This window comes from Solanum tuberosum, unplaced genomic scaffold (genome assembly GCF_000226075.1).
Source record: "Solanum tuberosum cultivar DM 1-3 516 R44 unplaced genomic scaffold, SolTub_3.0 scf00118, whole genome shotgun sequence".
In the NCBI taxonomy this organism is placed as follows: domain Eukaryota; kingdom Viridiplantae; phylum Streptophyta; class Magnoliopsida; order Solanales; family Solanaceae; genus Solanum; species Solanum tuberosum.
The window spans coordinates 1,000,718-1,018,156 of NW_006239043.1; the positions used below are offsets into that span (position 1 = coordinate 1,000,718).

The 17,439-nt window shown below is 33.4% G+C and overlaps 1 protein-coding gene across 1 annotated transcript; it reads left to right on the forward strand.

Moving 5' to 3' along the window:
* Positions 1 to 1,731: 1,731 nt before the first annotated feature.
* LOC102602164 (uncharacterized) lies at positions 1,732 to 5,132 on the forward strand. The gene is made up of 5 exons (XM_015309912.1): positions 1,732 to 2,057; positions 2,144 to 2,270; positions 2,356 to 2,643; positions 2,905 to 3,012; positions 4,737 to 5,132. The coding sequence occupies exons 1-5, from the start codon at positions 1,732 to 1,734 to the stop codon at positions 5,130 to 5,132; spliced, it is 1,245 nt and encodes a 414-aa protein (XP_015165398.1).
* The last annotated feature ends 12,307 nt before the right edge of the window (positions 5,133 to 17,439 follow it).

Genomic DNA, 17,439 nt, shown 5'->3' on the forward strand with positions numbered 1-17,439 from the left:
GGTTCTATTTGTGAAGCATACTTGATAGCCGAATCAACACAATTCTTTTCTCATTATTTTGAACCTCATGTTATGTCACGTCATCATAATGTGTCCCGTAATGATGATGGTGGTGTTATGAAAGATGCTGAAGAAAATTTATCAATATTCACCCATCCAGGAAGGTTATCGGGTGAAGCCAAAAAGAGAGATTTGTCTCTTGAGGAAATTAAGGCTGCCCAAACTTATATTCTTCTAAATTGTCAAGAGGTTGAGCCGTTTGTGAGGTAAAATTTTAAAGGTTATACTTCTTTCATATAATAAATTTGTCCATATATTATGAATTTATTTTTGACTTATTTTGTTGCAATGAAGCATGTATGTGCAACGTTTGCAAGAAGAGTTTCCGAATCTCTCTCAAGATCAAATAGATGAGAGTCTCGAAACATATTTTTCTGTATGGTTCAAGGAATATGTAAGCCTAATTAAATCATCACTATCATTTAAAATATAATGTGTTGAATTGTCTTGTAAATTAGACTAAATCTTGCTCATGGACCATTAATAAACGTGTATTCTTATCCAGTGTGTTTTGTTAATGGATACAAATTTCACACAGTACATCGCGGTAGTGCAAGATCAACAATGAATAGTGGAGTTTGTATCTCTGATCCAAATACGGGTGATTACTATGGAAGGATTCAAGAAATTATACAAGTGGAATACCGTAGAGCACCTTTAAAGCAAGTTATGTTATTCAAGTGTGAATGGTTTGATCCAGCATTAAATATTGGTGTTAAGGTGTATAATCAGTATAAATTGGTCGATGTTAATCATCGTCGCCGATTTAAAAAATATGAACCTTTTATTCTTGCGATGCAAGCAACTCAAGTGTGTTATATGTCTTATCCTAGCACAAAGAAGGACAAGGATGATTGGTTAGCTGTATTAAAAGTCAACCCTCGAGATGTCATTGAATTACCTGATGAGGGAGTGATCACAATACCAGAACCAAATCTTCCATTTCAAGTTGAAGAAGTTGAAGTTCATGAGATAGATATGAATATTATTGTTGATGAAACTATACTTCTGCATGATCCAAATGGGGAGGCAATTGAAATGGATGAACCAGTTGATTGTGGATTGTTTCCAGAGCATCATGAATTAGATGAAGAATTTACAGAAGACGAGTATGAAACTGAGAATGAATCTGAAGAGGATGATGAGGAGTTCGAAGAAGAAATAGATACAGACTAGTGTATTGATAGTAATGTGCTACAATGTCTTTAATGACGTTTGTTTATAGTAGTATGTTTTGGATGCTATTTGTTTCTTGTGGAAAAACAGTGCTTACTGATTGTTGTATCTTTTTTGTGCTTTGTAGCTCTAATTTCTTAAAGCTATTAGTATCTTTTTGTGTCTGACATGCTTCAACTTTGGATGAAATTTTTCTAAATGTACCTCCCTTTTAGCATGAGCAAACTCAAGAAATAAGATAGTTGTTTATATAGTTGGAAGGCATTCTCAAACTTCTATTTTTCCTACTTCTGGACATTCTCAAGTTCAGTTTGGTCCATGACATGTGTGAAAGAATCTGAATATTCTTAAAAGAGAGAAATTCTTTAACTCAGATTTGATAAATATGATTAACTTTGTATTTTTTGTAGATATGACACGAGGCAGAGGTCGAGGTAACACAAGTCGTGCAAGCAAGATGTCAATTGGAGATCGAGGTAGCACAAGCAAGTTAATATGCCCACTGTTCCTATTCCCATAACTAGTTCTCAACAAGGTGGTATTAATTCTTCTAGTGGACCAAATAATATCATTCAAGTTCAGACATTAGTTCCTACTATTTCTCCTCATGTTCAAACATTAGATCAATGTAGTACCCCATCAGTTCATCTTGAACCAGCCCCTGTAATACCTAATAGGAGCAATGCAATAGGTGAGGGTGCATCTACTGATAAGAGAAACGTAACAGGTGACTCTACATCTAGTAAAAACAACACAATAGGTAAAGGTGAGAGCAATAGTAACCCTGAACAGCGGACGCTTGTTTTTCTTTCTGCTGCCGGGTTAATGTGTGTTTGCACTATTATTATTAATATACTATGAATTTCTGTATCAAAGAGTTCATATAATATCTTCAAATTTTTTTCAGGTTGGAACCTTCGAGTACTTGCTCTAACCGAATATGTGAGTCTTTCAAGAGTGAGCTTGATCCCAAGGGAACTAATTGGAAAAGTGTCCCACAAGAAACAAAAGATTTTTATCTAGTGGAATTCGAGGTATAATATTTCAGCATTTTAATTAAAAAGGTTCATCAGTTTTATAGTTTGGATACTGATGTTGTTATTTATAAAACTATTTCAGAAGGAATTCTATTGGGATCCATCCATTGATAGTGAAGTGAAGATACAATGGCGAAGGAAGACAGCGAGAAGGTATAGTGATTTCATTTCTGGCTTAAAAAAAGAAGGAAAATGGCCAAAATATATTTCAGAAGAAACATGGGAAAGTTGGATGAGTATTTGGAAGAAACCTGAGGTTATTGAAAAGTCAAAAATAAATTCAAGAAATCGTTGTGGCGGTCAGGATGCAGTTGCCAAAGGAACTCACACGGGAGGCTCTATTACCATTGGAGAGCATCGTAAGAGACTTGTAAGTATATTTTCACGCACCCTTCATTTACTTGTGTCACAGTGACTATTTGCAATTGAGTTAGCATTCAAGTTTTATCTCTAAGGATTTTCTAGAATTTTGTGAACAAGAAAAAACATTTGTTAATGTCGATGTAGTGCTGATGTAGATGTGTCTCCTAGCTAACCTTACTTTGTTATGAACTAACAGATATGGTCTCGAATTACACTATACCATGCTTTTATATTTTCATGTACTTTAATTTTTTTTAATCTTGTATAGGCTATTAAAAATGGTCGCGATCCAACACCAAGTGAGATACATTTGCATGTCCATACACATGGTCATGATGGAAAATCTTTTGTTGGTGAACGAGCTCAAATCGTGCATGTAAGTTCAATATTCTTACTGTTGATCCTAAGGTGCTTTCTAATCTCTTCATTTGTGGCTGGTGTTATTAGTTTCAATTGTTGTGTTCTTTTCAGTCTTGGTCCACTGCTCATTATATCTCTTCTTACTGTTGATAATACATGAGTTGATGATCCTAGTAATGCCTATATCTCTTCTTACTTCTCAAATAGTTTAGGAGAATGGTTAACATTGGATGACTTGGTTTTCTTCATTCCCTTATGATTATTGGCATGAAGCTTTTATGATCTGCTAAGTGGTTGAAAAATCTGAAGCTTCTAGCCCCTTTTGGTGACATCTCTTCAAAAGGGAATGGAGATTTCTTATGAACTCTATTTCTTAATTTTATATTGTTGTTGTGTTTATTTTATACAAATCCAGATAAAATGCTTTATCTCGATCTAGCAAACATTCCCCTTTTCGAGCTTCATTGTTATTGTCGATATTGATTTTGATTGGAATAAGTTGCAGGTGCTTCCCCTTTATTTTCGTTCTAGCTTCTGTTATTTTTTATTTTGATTTCGATTAGAACACAATTGATCAGAGTAGCTAGACATTGTAGTTGTTTCCCAATGGATGCAATTGTTTTCTGGCATTCTGAAAGCATGTCAGCAACCACTGCTAAATCCTCCTGCTATTTCTAGTGTCATTGTTGCTAGGACCATAACAGAAGATACATATAAGTCTTCCTGCAACATACAGACCTACTTCAGTAATGGGTCTCCACTGCTCAGCACATGAAAAATTAATTCCCAGACCAACATTAAGTCCTCTTAGGATGTGCACTGTACGGAGAACATAAAACAGTTCCTCTGGAAAAGCCTATCATCAAAACAAACAATTTTCAAAATTGTTTTACAGTATATGCATATTTAATTCGCCAACTGGTTCAACTGGCAACTGTTATCACCATGTGAATGAAGGAAAACCAAAGTTGTTCACTGCCAAATTACTATTGTTTCCAAAGGTGGGGACTTATGGTTAGACAATAGGAAAACTACTGAAGTTTACTAGGTGAAAGGCATTATCTGTGGTTTTGGAATATCACAAGTAAAATTATGGACTGGGATCTTGACTGCAGCAACTAGGAAAAAAAGACATTTTCCTTTCCGCAGCCTAGCAAATTAGGAAAGAAAGATCTATGTTTTCTGACCCTCAGACTTATCTGACCATTCTTTCAACTTCTCAAGTTCTACCCTCAGACTTATCTGACCATTCCTCAACTTCTCTAGCTCCTCTCCTAGATTATTGTTCACGAGATCAACACGAGCACTAGTGTTGATCTGGAATTCTGCTTTCGATACATTTCAGTCAGTGCTTTTTATGAGTTGTGTTCTCCTTCTCTAGACACTTAAGCCTGACAAAGATATTAGGATCAGTAGAAGTAGGCGTTGCAGCTTAAATAGTTGTTTCTCAAGTGTAGTTTTTTCAGATTTCAATATTTGGTGTTGATTTGGAATTTGCAGTTTTTTCAGATTTCAATATTTGGTGTTGATCTGGAATTCCGCTTTCGATATTTGATGTTGGTTTTGTTCAAAATTTAGTCATGTGAACTTTGTTTTGAGCAGTTTGTCTGTTTTTATTCTTTGACCTTTTTTAACTGCATAATTTTTTAAACAAATGAGAACTCATTGTTGTTAGTTGAGTCTATATGTGTCTATTGTTGTTATAAATAAATAATTTCACTAATTTTCACTCTTTTGCAGGAAAAATATCAAGAAATATTACAGAACCAAACACAAACTCAATCTGATGTTGATCAATGGAAAGCATATTATCAAGCAGCGGGAGGGGAAAAGAAAAGAAGGATATATGGTCTTGGAGCTCAAGCAAAAGTATTTTATGGACCAAATTTTCGTGTCTCTTCTGGATCTGATGCTTCTGGCACAGTACCATGTCCAAATGCTCAAACAACACCAACAGAAAATATGGATGAGTTAGTGGTGCGAATGATTCCTTCGCTAACTAATCACTTGCTTCCTATATTTGTAGAGCAGGTACGTGGTTTGATTTCTCCAGCCTCATCTCAACCAGACTCAGCTACCAACCATCCATCAACTATTGCACCTGTAATTCCTGCTCCAACTGCAAAAAAATATTGATGAGGATCGTGCATCGCTTTCTAAGGAATGATTGTGGCTCTCTAGTCTCTCTTAGTTAGTTTTTGTTGGCTAGATTTTGTTGCAAATGCTTTCAGTTATATATTTTGCTTGAAATTTATCATTGGAGATATTTTGAACTTGGTCATATAATTTGCAGTTAGCTATGTACTTTGGATCTTGTAGAATATTAATTTCTACGGATTAAGTTAATTTTATGATTATATAATATGTGTTGAAATGTGTATTTAATTACACAAATAAAAAAATATTGATAGATTTGTGACAAATTATTTTCGTCGCTAAAAGAATGGAGATGGAATTAGCGACAAATATTTGGTCGCCCAATATGATGAAACGACGAAATAATTTATAAAATAAGGGATAAAATTAAAATTACAACGACGGATTTTTTTGTCGCTAAAGAAAGGCGGAAATGTAACAAAAATAGGCGACGAAATTAGCGACAAAAAATTGATTGCCAATATGATGAGACGACGAAATAAGTTACAAAACCAGCGACATAAATTACAAAAATAGTGACAGATTTTTCCGTTGCTAATCTTGCCAATGGATAACTTTCGTCGCAAATCCGTCGCTCAGTTTGTGACAGATTCAATTTTTTCGTCGCTAAATGGTTAGCTACGCGCAATATAGAGACGAACAATATTTTGTCGCTATTCCGTCACTAAACTAAAATAGCGACGGAATAAGCTATTTAGCGACCGATTTTGTTTGTCGCTAAACACAGTTTTTTTTGTAGTGTGTGGTCGCTGTGTGGTGTTTTTCATATCGTCTCCTCTTCCACCAAACCTAAGAATTCATCCAATATAATTTTCATTAGCTACATGTGTGGTGTATATTTTTTTTGTTTGATTTCTTACAATTTTGATATTAATCAAATCTCACCTAATATTTTCTTGTAGACAGTATTTCTTGTGTATGTCCATGTGCATCAATCTGGTTGTTCAGTCATGACCTGCACTTTTTTTGTTAGCATAGATATTCCTCTAGATAGTGAAACGTATAGTTTGCCATGCGAGAAAGCATGTTGTGGTAGGTATAGTCCTACATTTGATATGGTTTGACCTTTAGCTTAATTTATCATCATTGCAAAAACATAGACGTATTGAAAATTATTTCCGAATAAATTTGAAAGGGTATCCTTCATTTTCACGGGGGGAGGGGGGGTGATAGTTGTATTGTTGTTGTAAACACCTGGTTTGTGGCATATTGACCTGTTGTTTTTTTTGCATGTATGACTTTCTCGTCAAAGCCTCTACAAATCAACCATGTCCCATTGCATAAGCCATTTGAGGGGTCTAATTTTCTTAGCAGTATGATGGGCACATTTTCTTTCAAAACAAACCTAATGTATAAAATTAAAAGAATCATCAATTGTTATGTAGATGTAATCGTGTAATTCTTTTCTTCTATTTTGTTCTATGAAGTATCACAATAAGATAACTGTAAAAGTTAGGATGGATTAGACAACGTACCTATGCGGCGGAGTCCATTGGGCGTTTAGGTATAAATACAGATCATATCTTTACTGAGGTCGATTCTATGTAGTCTTGCACGCTTCAGCCTAGTAAATATTTAGCCACTTCAAATAGTATAACTCGGGCACATTGTTCTCTACCACACACTTCAAGTCGTAAGCAGTATCTGTTTAAAAAGAGGCAAGAGGGTTATAGTTGTATTGTTGGAGTAAACATCTGGTTTGTAGCATATTGACCTGTTGTTTTTTCTGCATGTATGATATTCTCATCAAAGACACTTCAAATCAACTATGTCCCATTGCATAAGTCATTTGAGGGGTCCATTTTTCTCAGCAGTATGATGGGCGCATTTTCTTTCAAAACTAACCTAATGTGTAAAATTAAAAGAATCATCAAATGTTATGTATATGTAATCGTGTAATTCTTTTCTTTTCTTTTGTGCTATGAAGTATCACAATAAGATAACTGTAAAAGTTAGGATGGATTAGACAACATACCTATGCGGTGGAGTCCATTGGGCGTTAAGGTGTTTGGTATAAATACAGTTCATATCTTTATTGAGGTTGATTCTATGTAGTCTTGTACGCTGCAACCTAGTAAATATTTAGCCGCTTCAAATTGTATAACTCCGGCACGTTGTTCTCCACCACACACTAAGTCGTAAGCAATATCTGTTTAAAAAAAGGAGTCATTTAAAATTTAAAGCTAATTTGTTTTCTAATTAGTAAATGTAAAATCAAGTTTTTACTGAGTCTAACCTCATTTCATATTCTACATTCTCATTGTTGCAACTGTTACAAGATACAGTATGTTCTATAACTTTCACTTTTTTGCTGCACTTTTTGCAAGACGAATATCATGGCTCATTTTTATTCTGTATGTCTATAATTGTTGCTTTGAACTTGTACAAACAATCATGCACATCGCCAATATACCATATTTGTGATTATATTTTGGATGAGTAAAGACATAAAGACACAATCAAAGTTGTCTTAACTTTCCAAGTGTCCCATCACCCCACAAAACTATTTAATATCGTTGTAAATGGGCCATTTTGACCCATTCCCTCGTCTATGTAGTGGCGCGTGTTGCTCACTCCCTGTGATAGAATTCAATTCGACCCGACCCGACCCTATTCTTTGAAGAAAAGTCATCTTCTCCTTTTCTTTTCTTATTTCTCAACTTTCCATAAAATCTGAAGAAATAGAAAAGTTTTCTCGCCGTGTTGGTGTTGATAATCTCGTTGTTGATGTGTCTTAGTGAAGATTCTTGGAGGGACAAAGAATTGCCATTGTTAGGATTTTATAGTTTTTCGTTGTGTTTTTGAGTAATTGCTACTGTAGGGCTATGGAAAAAACCATGAAATCGAAAAATTAGGGCTATCAATGGCTATTTGGGTTTAAATTTGGGGAAGATGATATAAAGTGATTAAATAATTAATAATAAAGAAAGAAAATGACACGTGGCACTTTTAAACTGGCCCATGGCAGTGAAAACGCTGCATGACGAGCCTCATGTACGTGGTAACAACCCAGACGAGGAAATGGGTCAAAATGGCCCATTTACAAAGATATTAAAATAGTTTTGTGGGGTGATAGGACACTTTGAAAGTTAAGGTGTCTTTATGCAAATACGAGACAACTTTAATGGGGTCTTTATGTCTTTTCTCTATTTTGGATATTAAAATGGTTATTATTCTTAGAGAGTAAAGTATAGGATAGTATGTACTTGTAAATCAACTAGCAATCCATCCATAATATATACCAACAGAACTTTTATGGCTCTTCTCATTTCCTTACTTGGTGTAACCATAAAATCTTTATTTTCGGCCTTTACCATTTCACGCCTGTATTTTCGATGAGATTAGTTAATTGTATCACCCATTTTGAATGAGATGTGCTCGGTGCAAAGGTTTTGGGAACTTAGGAATTTTAGTTTGTAATTACCCAACAATGATAATAGAACAATTTTGTCATGTTATAGAAACTTTAAAAGTAACCTGCCTACAATACTAAAGTATAATATGTACATTAGTTGTGACAATCGGGTTTAAATAACATTGCAAAACATATGTGTGATTAATGTAATGTACCAGGTTCGTGGATTTTTGAAACTGTGGATTGATCAAGATGTTACTCATGGAAATAGTAGATATTTCAAAAGGGCCTAGTGTGACAAGAGCTTGTTTCAAATTTGAAACAACAACTATACTCAGTTTATTATAAAAACATACAGTAGTATGTCCAATACTCTTATAGATTAGGATTCAAAGTCACATAAGCCAGGTATAGGTTTATCATCTTTCATCTTTTTCAGAAAAGCACCGTCATTTTCTGCAAAATCCTCTCATAGAGTAACAGTTGTTTATTCCATGATGGGTTATCAGTTAGAAGCGAAATGTCAATACTTCACCATATCTCTATATTTGATGGTAGTTTAGGCATCTTCAAAACATACTTCTCATTTGTAACAACCACCTCCCATCTCTTGCTATATTCTTTTTCAATGAGGGGATTCATTGAAACTAAAATGCAAATTAAATCTTAGAGTAGGTAATGTAAATTAGTGATAGTGATTACGTAATGGAGCATGAAATTAAATAACAAATTATTTTGGTGGACATTTACCTAGAATAGCATCATTAGGTAATTTATCGACATGATCCAATGATACAAATTCAACAGAGAATCTGTGTGTTGAAACCTCAATGTTTGTCGCCTTTATGATTGTGTTATATGTAAATGTCAATTCAACTTCTTTATGTACGGAATAGTAGTTGGGGTTGACGCGATCTAAGCGTCCTTTAACAATGTAGTAACTCTTATTTGGTTTCAAGGAGTCCTTCCATGTTTTGATATGTTTATTAAATAGTGTTGCTTGAATTTTTGTACCTAATATTGTGCAAAGGGGTGGGGGTATAAGTACAATAAACATGAACGATAAAATAATATGGTAAGTAAAAGTGTTAATGGTATTACCTCTTCGTTAACTAATATTATTGTTCTGAAAGTCCCTTCATGCCTTGAATTCTTGTAAGGTATTATTGAACCCCTTTGATGTGAGGCCAAAAATACATATTTTTAATCATTATTTGCCTCACATTTATTATTTATATATGCCATTTTTGAGCATGGATTTTATGGATTGTGCTAAATAATGTATTTTATTTGTAGGAGTAAATTGGTGTAAAGTTGAAGAAATTTAAAGCTAAAACGAATTAAATATGAAAGGTTGAAGAAGGAAATCAAGCAGACAGCTTAATGGATTAAATTTAATATAATAATATATAAAATATATAAGAAGTACGTGCAATTACGAAGTGCAAAGGAATTCAAGGCTGCCACGTAGCAGAATCTGAAGGCAGTGGCCAGTTGAGAGACGATGGAAGTTGAGGCAGTTTTAGGCACGGGAGGAATTCCAATTCCTTTTGGTTTCGATTTTGGGTTCCTAATTTGATTTGGACTCAATTATTTTATTTATAATTTTCTACATCTATAAATAGTTATTGAAGGAGATCAACCAATATAGAGTAAGGAGGAGACACTTTTGAAGAAAAAGTTGTCAATACTTTTTAGGGTTCTTTTCTTCTTCTTGTTTTCTTAGACATTAGTAGCTAAAGACTCTTGTTCTGGGTGTAGCTACGGATTCAATGTTGATTATTTAAGGTTTTCGAATTAATTCTTGGCTGTCATTATAAGTTACTTTTATATTCTTGTTTTAGTATTTTGTGCTTGATCACCATAAGATAAATCTATTGTCTAATCTTAAAATCGAGAGAGGAGGGGTTAGATAGACCAGAGAATATAGAGAGCTCGATCGACCCATTAAATTGAGGTGATTAGTAAATCACTAAGACTCCCATCACCGAATTAACAGACTGCTTTTGTATCTTGTTTATCAGTACATTGCATTTTAATAGTTCAATTTCAGTCGTCATGTGGGCTGGAGCTTGATGACTACCATTGGGAGATGAGAGCGACAATGTTAATTCTAGGCGTTATTGCATATTAGTACCATTGATGAGGGCGGCAAACGGTCAAAATCTGCATGATTAGGCAGGGATTTGATGCATAAAAGAGGATATCATTAAGATGTAAAGTGCGGCTAAAATAAGGTTACAAGTAACATATATATGTACAATGTGTGTTTAAAATTATCAGGGGACAGTATGTGAGCAGGTGAACCATTAATAGGTTGTATAAGTGATGCTTCACGGGGAAAAAACAAAGTTGATTAGTGGTGTAAAGTATGTGTTTACAATTGCCAGGGGGACTGTATGAAAGCAGGTGAACTAATAAATATATATTTGCATTAACAAACATATTTATCTCATAAAATTAACTATTAAATAAATAATAAAAATTAAACTAATACAAACTTCACCTGGCGTTATTACAAGTACATTATGAAACTTTTCTTCGTCTAAAATACTGAAATATTAAGAAATACTAAATAAGTAAACAAAAGGGCAATGTTTATATAATAATAACTATTTTGAAGCAAACTTCCTGAGAGTCTAAATCACATAAGTAGCATTGATAAATAAAGTCATTCTTTTGTCTTGAGCATCAAAAACAAATCCTCACAATTCTCTAAATTTGGAAAAAGATATTCAGAAGCATATACATCACAAGAGAAATTGTTAACAAAATCAAATAAATTTAGACTACATCATGTTAACTTCATATATTGGAACATTAAATACTAATGTATATATTAAGCAAAACATAATTATTATATCATAAAAATTATATTATTTTCCTCAAGTACTCGAGTTTATGGAATAAACCCTCTTAGGATAGAACGACTTACTTCATCAAAATAGTGGTAATTCATATTCTGCTACACTTTGAACTCACTCAATGACAATAAATCACAAAAAAATAATATTAAAATGCAAGAAGAAGAAGAGTAGAAGATTAGAAAAAAAATGTGGTTGAAAAATTAGAGGAAGTCCCTATATTTATAGTCAAAAAATGGTAGTATGAACAAATGTTTTTTGTGTCTTATCTGAAAAATCATGACCTTTCCGAGATGTCACAACACTTTGGAAAAGTTACAACTTTTAAAAAAAGTCGCAACTCTTTGGAAAAGTGACAATTTATTGAAAAAGTCACAACTCATCGAAAAATCACAACCCTTTGAAAAAAGTCACAACTTATTGAAAAAGTCACAAGTCATCGAAAAAGTCACAACCTAAGTTAGAGATATTATAGTAATTTAACATCCAAGTTAGGAGTTCATGCTTTTAAGGTAATATAGATATATATAACTAATAATTCAATTTGTTAGATTTGAAACAATGAAGGAAAAACAATGAACCAAAATAACCAAGAAAATCCTATCAAATAATAACTAAAAAATACACCTCAAAATTGTACTTGACTTTAATCTATTCATATTTGTATTTCGATTTATGATAAAAAGATTATTTACACTAAATATTTATATCAAATTAATAAACATTTAATATATCGATGTACCTTAAACTTCTTTCATTTAAATTTGATTCGTAAATATATAGTTATTTTATTAAATCACTTAACTATGGTAGATTAAAATAGGCATAGTAAGACGCTCCAATAACCCCAACATCCTGTCGAGTCTGTCATCATGAACTGGGGGTGCATGGCCCGCAGGAGCCTGCTCTGCAGCTACTCCAATCTGTGGCTCAGGTGAAGGCTCTCTACCTCGGCCTCGGGCAGGTGCCGCTCCTCTGGCACGGCCTCGACCACGTCCTCGGCCTCTAGCCCGACCTCTACCCCTAGCTGGGGCCTCAACTCTGACCTCGGGGGCTGCCTCCCCCCTAACTCCGGTAGCTCTAGTCCTCGGCATCTTCCAAAAACATCACGCGATACTCAGCACCCACGATAACAACCTCGCACGATAAGAACAGAATGAAAAAAAAGAAGTCTTTCCTAACAGTCTTCATAGCCTCTCGAAGATAAGTACAGACGTCTCCGTACCGATCCTCGAGACTCTACTAAGACTTGGTTTGTACATGTGAGACCTTCGAACCTGGGCTCCGATACCATTTTTGTCACACCCCAAAACCAGATGTGATGGCACGTGCCCAAACCCCACCGGACACGTCAGCCTAACACCCAAAAACCCGACGATACAGAATTTATAAACAAGAATAAGATAGAAAGATAAGCGGAAGTCTTTAAATAAACTCAACATAACCCCAGAATTGGTTGTCACATGTACAAACCTCTAATACAGAATCTGAATAAAATATACAAGTCTCATAGTAAAGTTCTAGAATAGAACAGAACAGTAAATATAGATAACTTGAGGGCACGTCTGGAATGAACCGCTACCTCTCAAGTAAGTCTGGAAGCTCTAATCTGAAGATGAGTAATAAACCGGATCTGATAGAGCTGTCAACCTACACAACTGTGTAGAAGCAAGGGTGAGTACCAAAAGCAACAGGTACTCGCAAGTAACACTAAACTAAGCTAAACTAGCAGCTACAAACAACTTCTTTCAATCCCAACCGAACCACCGAAACTTCATTCTAACAGCGAACCAACAACCTATACTACACAATTCATAATCAACAGATATATCCAACAGTATCTCAACATCAACCTCATATCCTCATATAAGAGCAAATAGATCATATATCACATGAAGAGGAGCAAGTAGGTAAAATCCACACACCACAGACAAAGATGAAGTCAAATGCGATGCAAATGCAATAATGATGTCATGTAGTCGTGATGCATGTCTGTCCTAAGATACACATCTGTTGACGTAATTCAGACCGCGCTGAATACTCAAATCATAACCCATGGGGGCCACACATGGACCATGTATCACCGCCGGAACCAGATCCCATCGGCATCCAAATCGCTAGCCGGAGCTAGTCCATCTCATATATCTCTAGCCGGAGCTAGTCTCAACTGTGTCTCATATCCATCCATCCTCATATCAGTGTCTCAGAACTCATGCAACAGATAGTTCACACATGGGATGAATAATGAATATGCACATGTCATCAATCACAATCATATTACGATCACATCATAGTATTACACGTCATCTGTCTCAATCACAACCATATCACGACCACATCATAGTATTACACATCATCTGTCTCAACATCAATGTCTGTATCAATCATAGCCTACTCATGCTCTCCTATCCCCTCAATATCAGTTATCACATGACTTATTCAACAAATTCAAGTCACATATAACACATTTAGCTCGTTTTATTCCCCATCTTTCAATTACAACAATTTCAATCAACAAATAAAACTCATCCTCAATCCCCATTACTCCCCAACACAATTAGGAAAGTAGTCATGTGTAGTCTAAGAGTTTAACAAAGTTTAGAAGTCACTTGCCTCAAAACACTTCAACTAGTAACTCAAATTTGAGTTTTACCCTTCCGAGCACGCTCCAAATCACCACAATCCAATGAATTCCTTGCGAAAACCCACTTGAAATCACCTATTTTCGAGCTCTCAAAGTCTAAAAATGGAGAAATGGGTATTTTTCAAGTTGGGGGAGAATGGCTACTGGTTTTTTACTTAAAAATAAATAAATGGGCTGTGTTGCAGCTGAAACACAGCAATAAGCCCAAAGTTTAAGTCCCCGTTGGACCCTCGGGATTCGTTCGGAATCTCGTGCACACAAACTAAATATGTACCCCCACTAAATTCGACGTTCCGGACTCAATGGAACTGTCGGAATTTGAATTCGAGGACTCCTTGACCCGAAATTCAATAAGATGCCAAGAAACTAGTTTAACGCCAAAAAAATTTGAAACTCAAACGGAGCGTCTAAAAATTCAACCAAGACTCATTCTAGACTTAGAATCGCCTCCCGAAACCAACGGTACTCTCGGAATTTCAATCTGAGCCTCGGAACCTCATATGTTGACCAAAGTCAACTCTTTATCGAAATTTCACAACTTTAGCAACTTAGGACCTCAATTCTTCGTTTCAACTCCAAATTCAACTCCGTAACTTCACACAGACCTGTTTCGACATTCTAAAACTGCCGGAATCGACGTAAATCCGATCCGAGTCACAAAACTCCAAATGACTCGAAAAAACACTTTTTAACCAACTTTAACTCATAAAAACTTAACTTCTTAAAAACTCAACTTTTTACCAACTTTTCCTCAAACCAACTTTACAACCACAAAACATGGGACTCGGGACAACTACCGAAAGGGCAAAATAGTCATTTCCACGAAAAATTACCAAAATGACCTTTCGGGTCATTACACATTCACTCTTGTAATTAATAGAATTACGACATGAAATGAAGGGACTCCGTTATTCCAAGCTATTTGAGTAAAAAGATACAAATTTATCTCTTCTTTTTTCATAACAGTCTGAATAATATTATATCAAAAGTCTAACAAAAAAAGAGTACCCTGTTTGTTTATTTTTACTTCTCTATATTTGACTTGATATATACTTTAAAAATAGTTAATAATTTAATAAATTTATTATATCACTCTTTGAATATAATAAATTCATATTTTGAAAAATACATTAAAAAATAGCTATAGTTAATAATAAGAATAACTTAGAAACCAAGCGATAGATTATTTTACATTTTTTAAAATTAGACAAATAAATATAAATATTTATTTTTAGTAAAGTGGACAAAAGAATGAACGAAAGGAGTAAAAAAATACTTTTTATTTCGTACTAGTACATTCTTCCAAAGAAAAAATAATTTCTAAAAATGAACCAATCTACAAAGAATAAAGCAAAATCGAAATCCCCTTATCCATAGTTTATTGGATTAAGTAAAAGACCCTCATGTATATCTATTAAACTAATATAATAATTGTATTAGTACATAATTAAAAATATGTGTATTTTGCCTAGTATAATTGTAATTTTGTACCCAAATAATTCAATATATATGAAGCTCAATTACCACACTACAACTCTAATATAATATAACTAATTAGATTTTTTTCGTTTAATTAAAAAAATTATATCAATATTTATATCATATCAATAAAATATGAATGTACGTCTTCTATATACATCATTATAATTTAACACTGGTTAAACAATATGTGCTACTTACTTTAGTTTTAGCTAATAAGATTAATTTATAGTATGATTTAATGTTAATTCTGAGTGTGACCAAGTATTTATCAAACTATGAGATATTTCATGGTGAAATTGTCATTATAATATTTAATAGTGGAGATCTATAATAACAAGGGGAGAAAGAATCTTCTCTAATTATGTTCAATTTTAGACAAAATAAAGTGATATATATATTTTTTTTATATGTAGCTTTAATAAGGAAGCACGGTCACTTGAGATTTAATAATTTATAAAACAAAATCAATTAACCAAACAAGGAACATCATTCAATATTATCTTACATCATTTATCAAGAATCATAGAAGTAAGAGCCCGTTTGGATTGGTTTTAAAAAATAGTTTTAAAGTTAAAAATAAAAAGTCAAATTGAGATGACTTTTAAGTTAAAAATAAAAAGTAGGGGGAGACCTACTTTTAGTTTCTAGCTTATTTTAAGTCATTTTTTAACTTGCCAAACACTTCGTAACTTATTTTAAGTTATTTTTTATATTTGTCAAACACTTTCAGAAGTCTAAAACTAACTTAAAAGTAGGTTTGATAAACTTTTAAGCCAATCCAAACGAACTCTAAATATAGATTTGAGATACAAAGTAAAATATTAAGACCACCTAATCATAATTTATCTACTCATTTTTTAAGTCCGGATACACATAACTTACCAACACCTAATTATGTGTATGCTAGTAAAAAGTAATTGATATCAAATAATCGAAATGACGCATAAATTAATAATGCAAATTTGCTAATACCTAATTTGTCTGTTTTCCTAAAAATAAAAAAATGGGGATAAAATCTAGCAAAATAAATTAATAAAAGATTTATGTTTTTTTAATAAGAAAAAAAATCATGAGAAATGGGTGCACGTCGTTAATATCCCTACACACCCACTCCCACTCCTACATTCTGATGAAGTCGTCGTTTTTATTTATTTATTAAAATTAATTACGTATTATTTAATATGTAAAAGTTATTTATTTGTTTATTCTTTTTATTTATTTTAATGTTTCTTATACTCCCTAGTCCATCCCTTTTAGATTATGTGTCGTGTTTCTGCTTTACATGTTAACTCTGCTTCTATAAACTCGCTTACATTATCGATTTCAAGTTTGAATAAATGAAGAGCGTTAAGTTGGAAACAAAATTCTACCCCATAAGGTCTACTTGTGAAACTACGTTGAGTTTGTTTGTCGTTGTTATTTCTTCTACGCATCTCTTAAAAAAATTTAATTAGGAGTTTTTGATTATTTTACACTCATAAAGATATAATTCTTCTTCATTAATTATTAATCTAGGGGAAAAAATAACTTATTTTATTTTCAACTTTTCGTAGTTTCTCATCTTTTAATTAGCGTTGTAATTAATGACGGAGCCGAAATTTCACCAAGGAGCCTTAAAATTTGAAGAAGTAAATACACATCCACAAAAGTTACTCTGTTTTTTGTTATAATATGTTGTTTATTGTGTTTTAACTATCACACTATTTTACTGTTAATGTTTTTTTTTCATGAATGATGTGTATTACTTTTCTTATTAATTGTCATACATCTGAGAAGTCACCGAATAGATAGACGCTAATGAGATACGAAGATTCATCGAAAAGACACACATACTATGCAATTTAGATATGAGAAATAATCTTAACTTCTATGACCCTTGAATTGAGAGTCTTTTGAAAATAATTTTTCTACGATAATTTGAGTAATATTTTATTTTAGTTA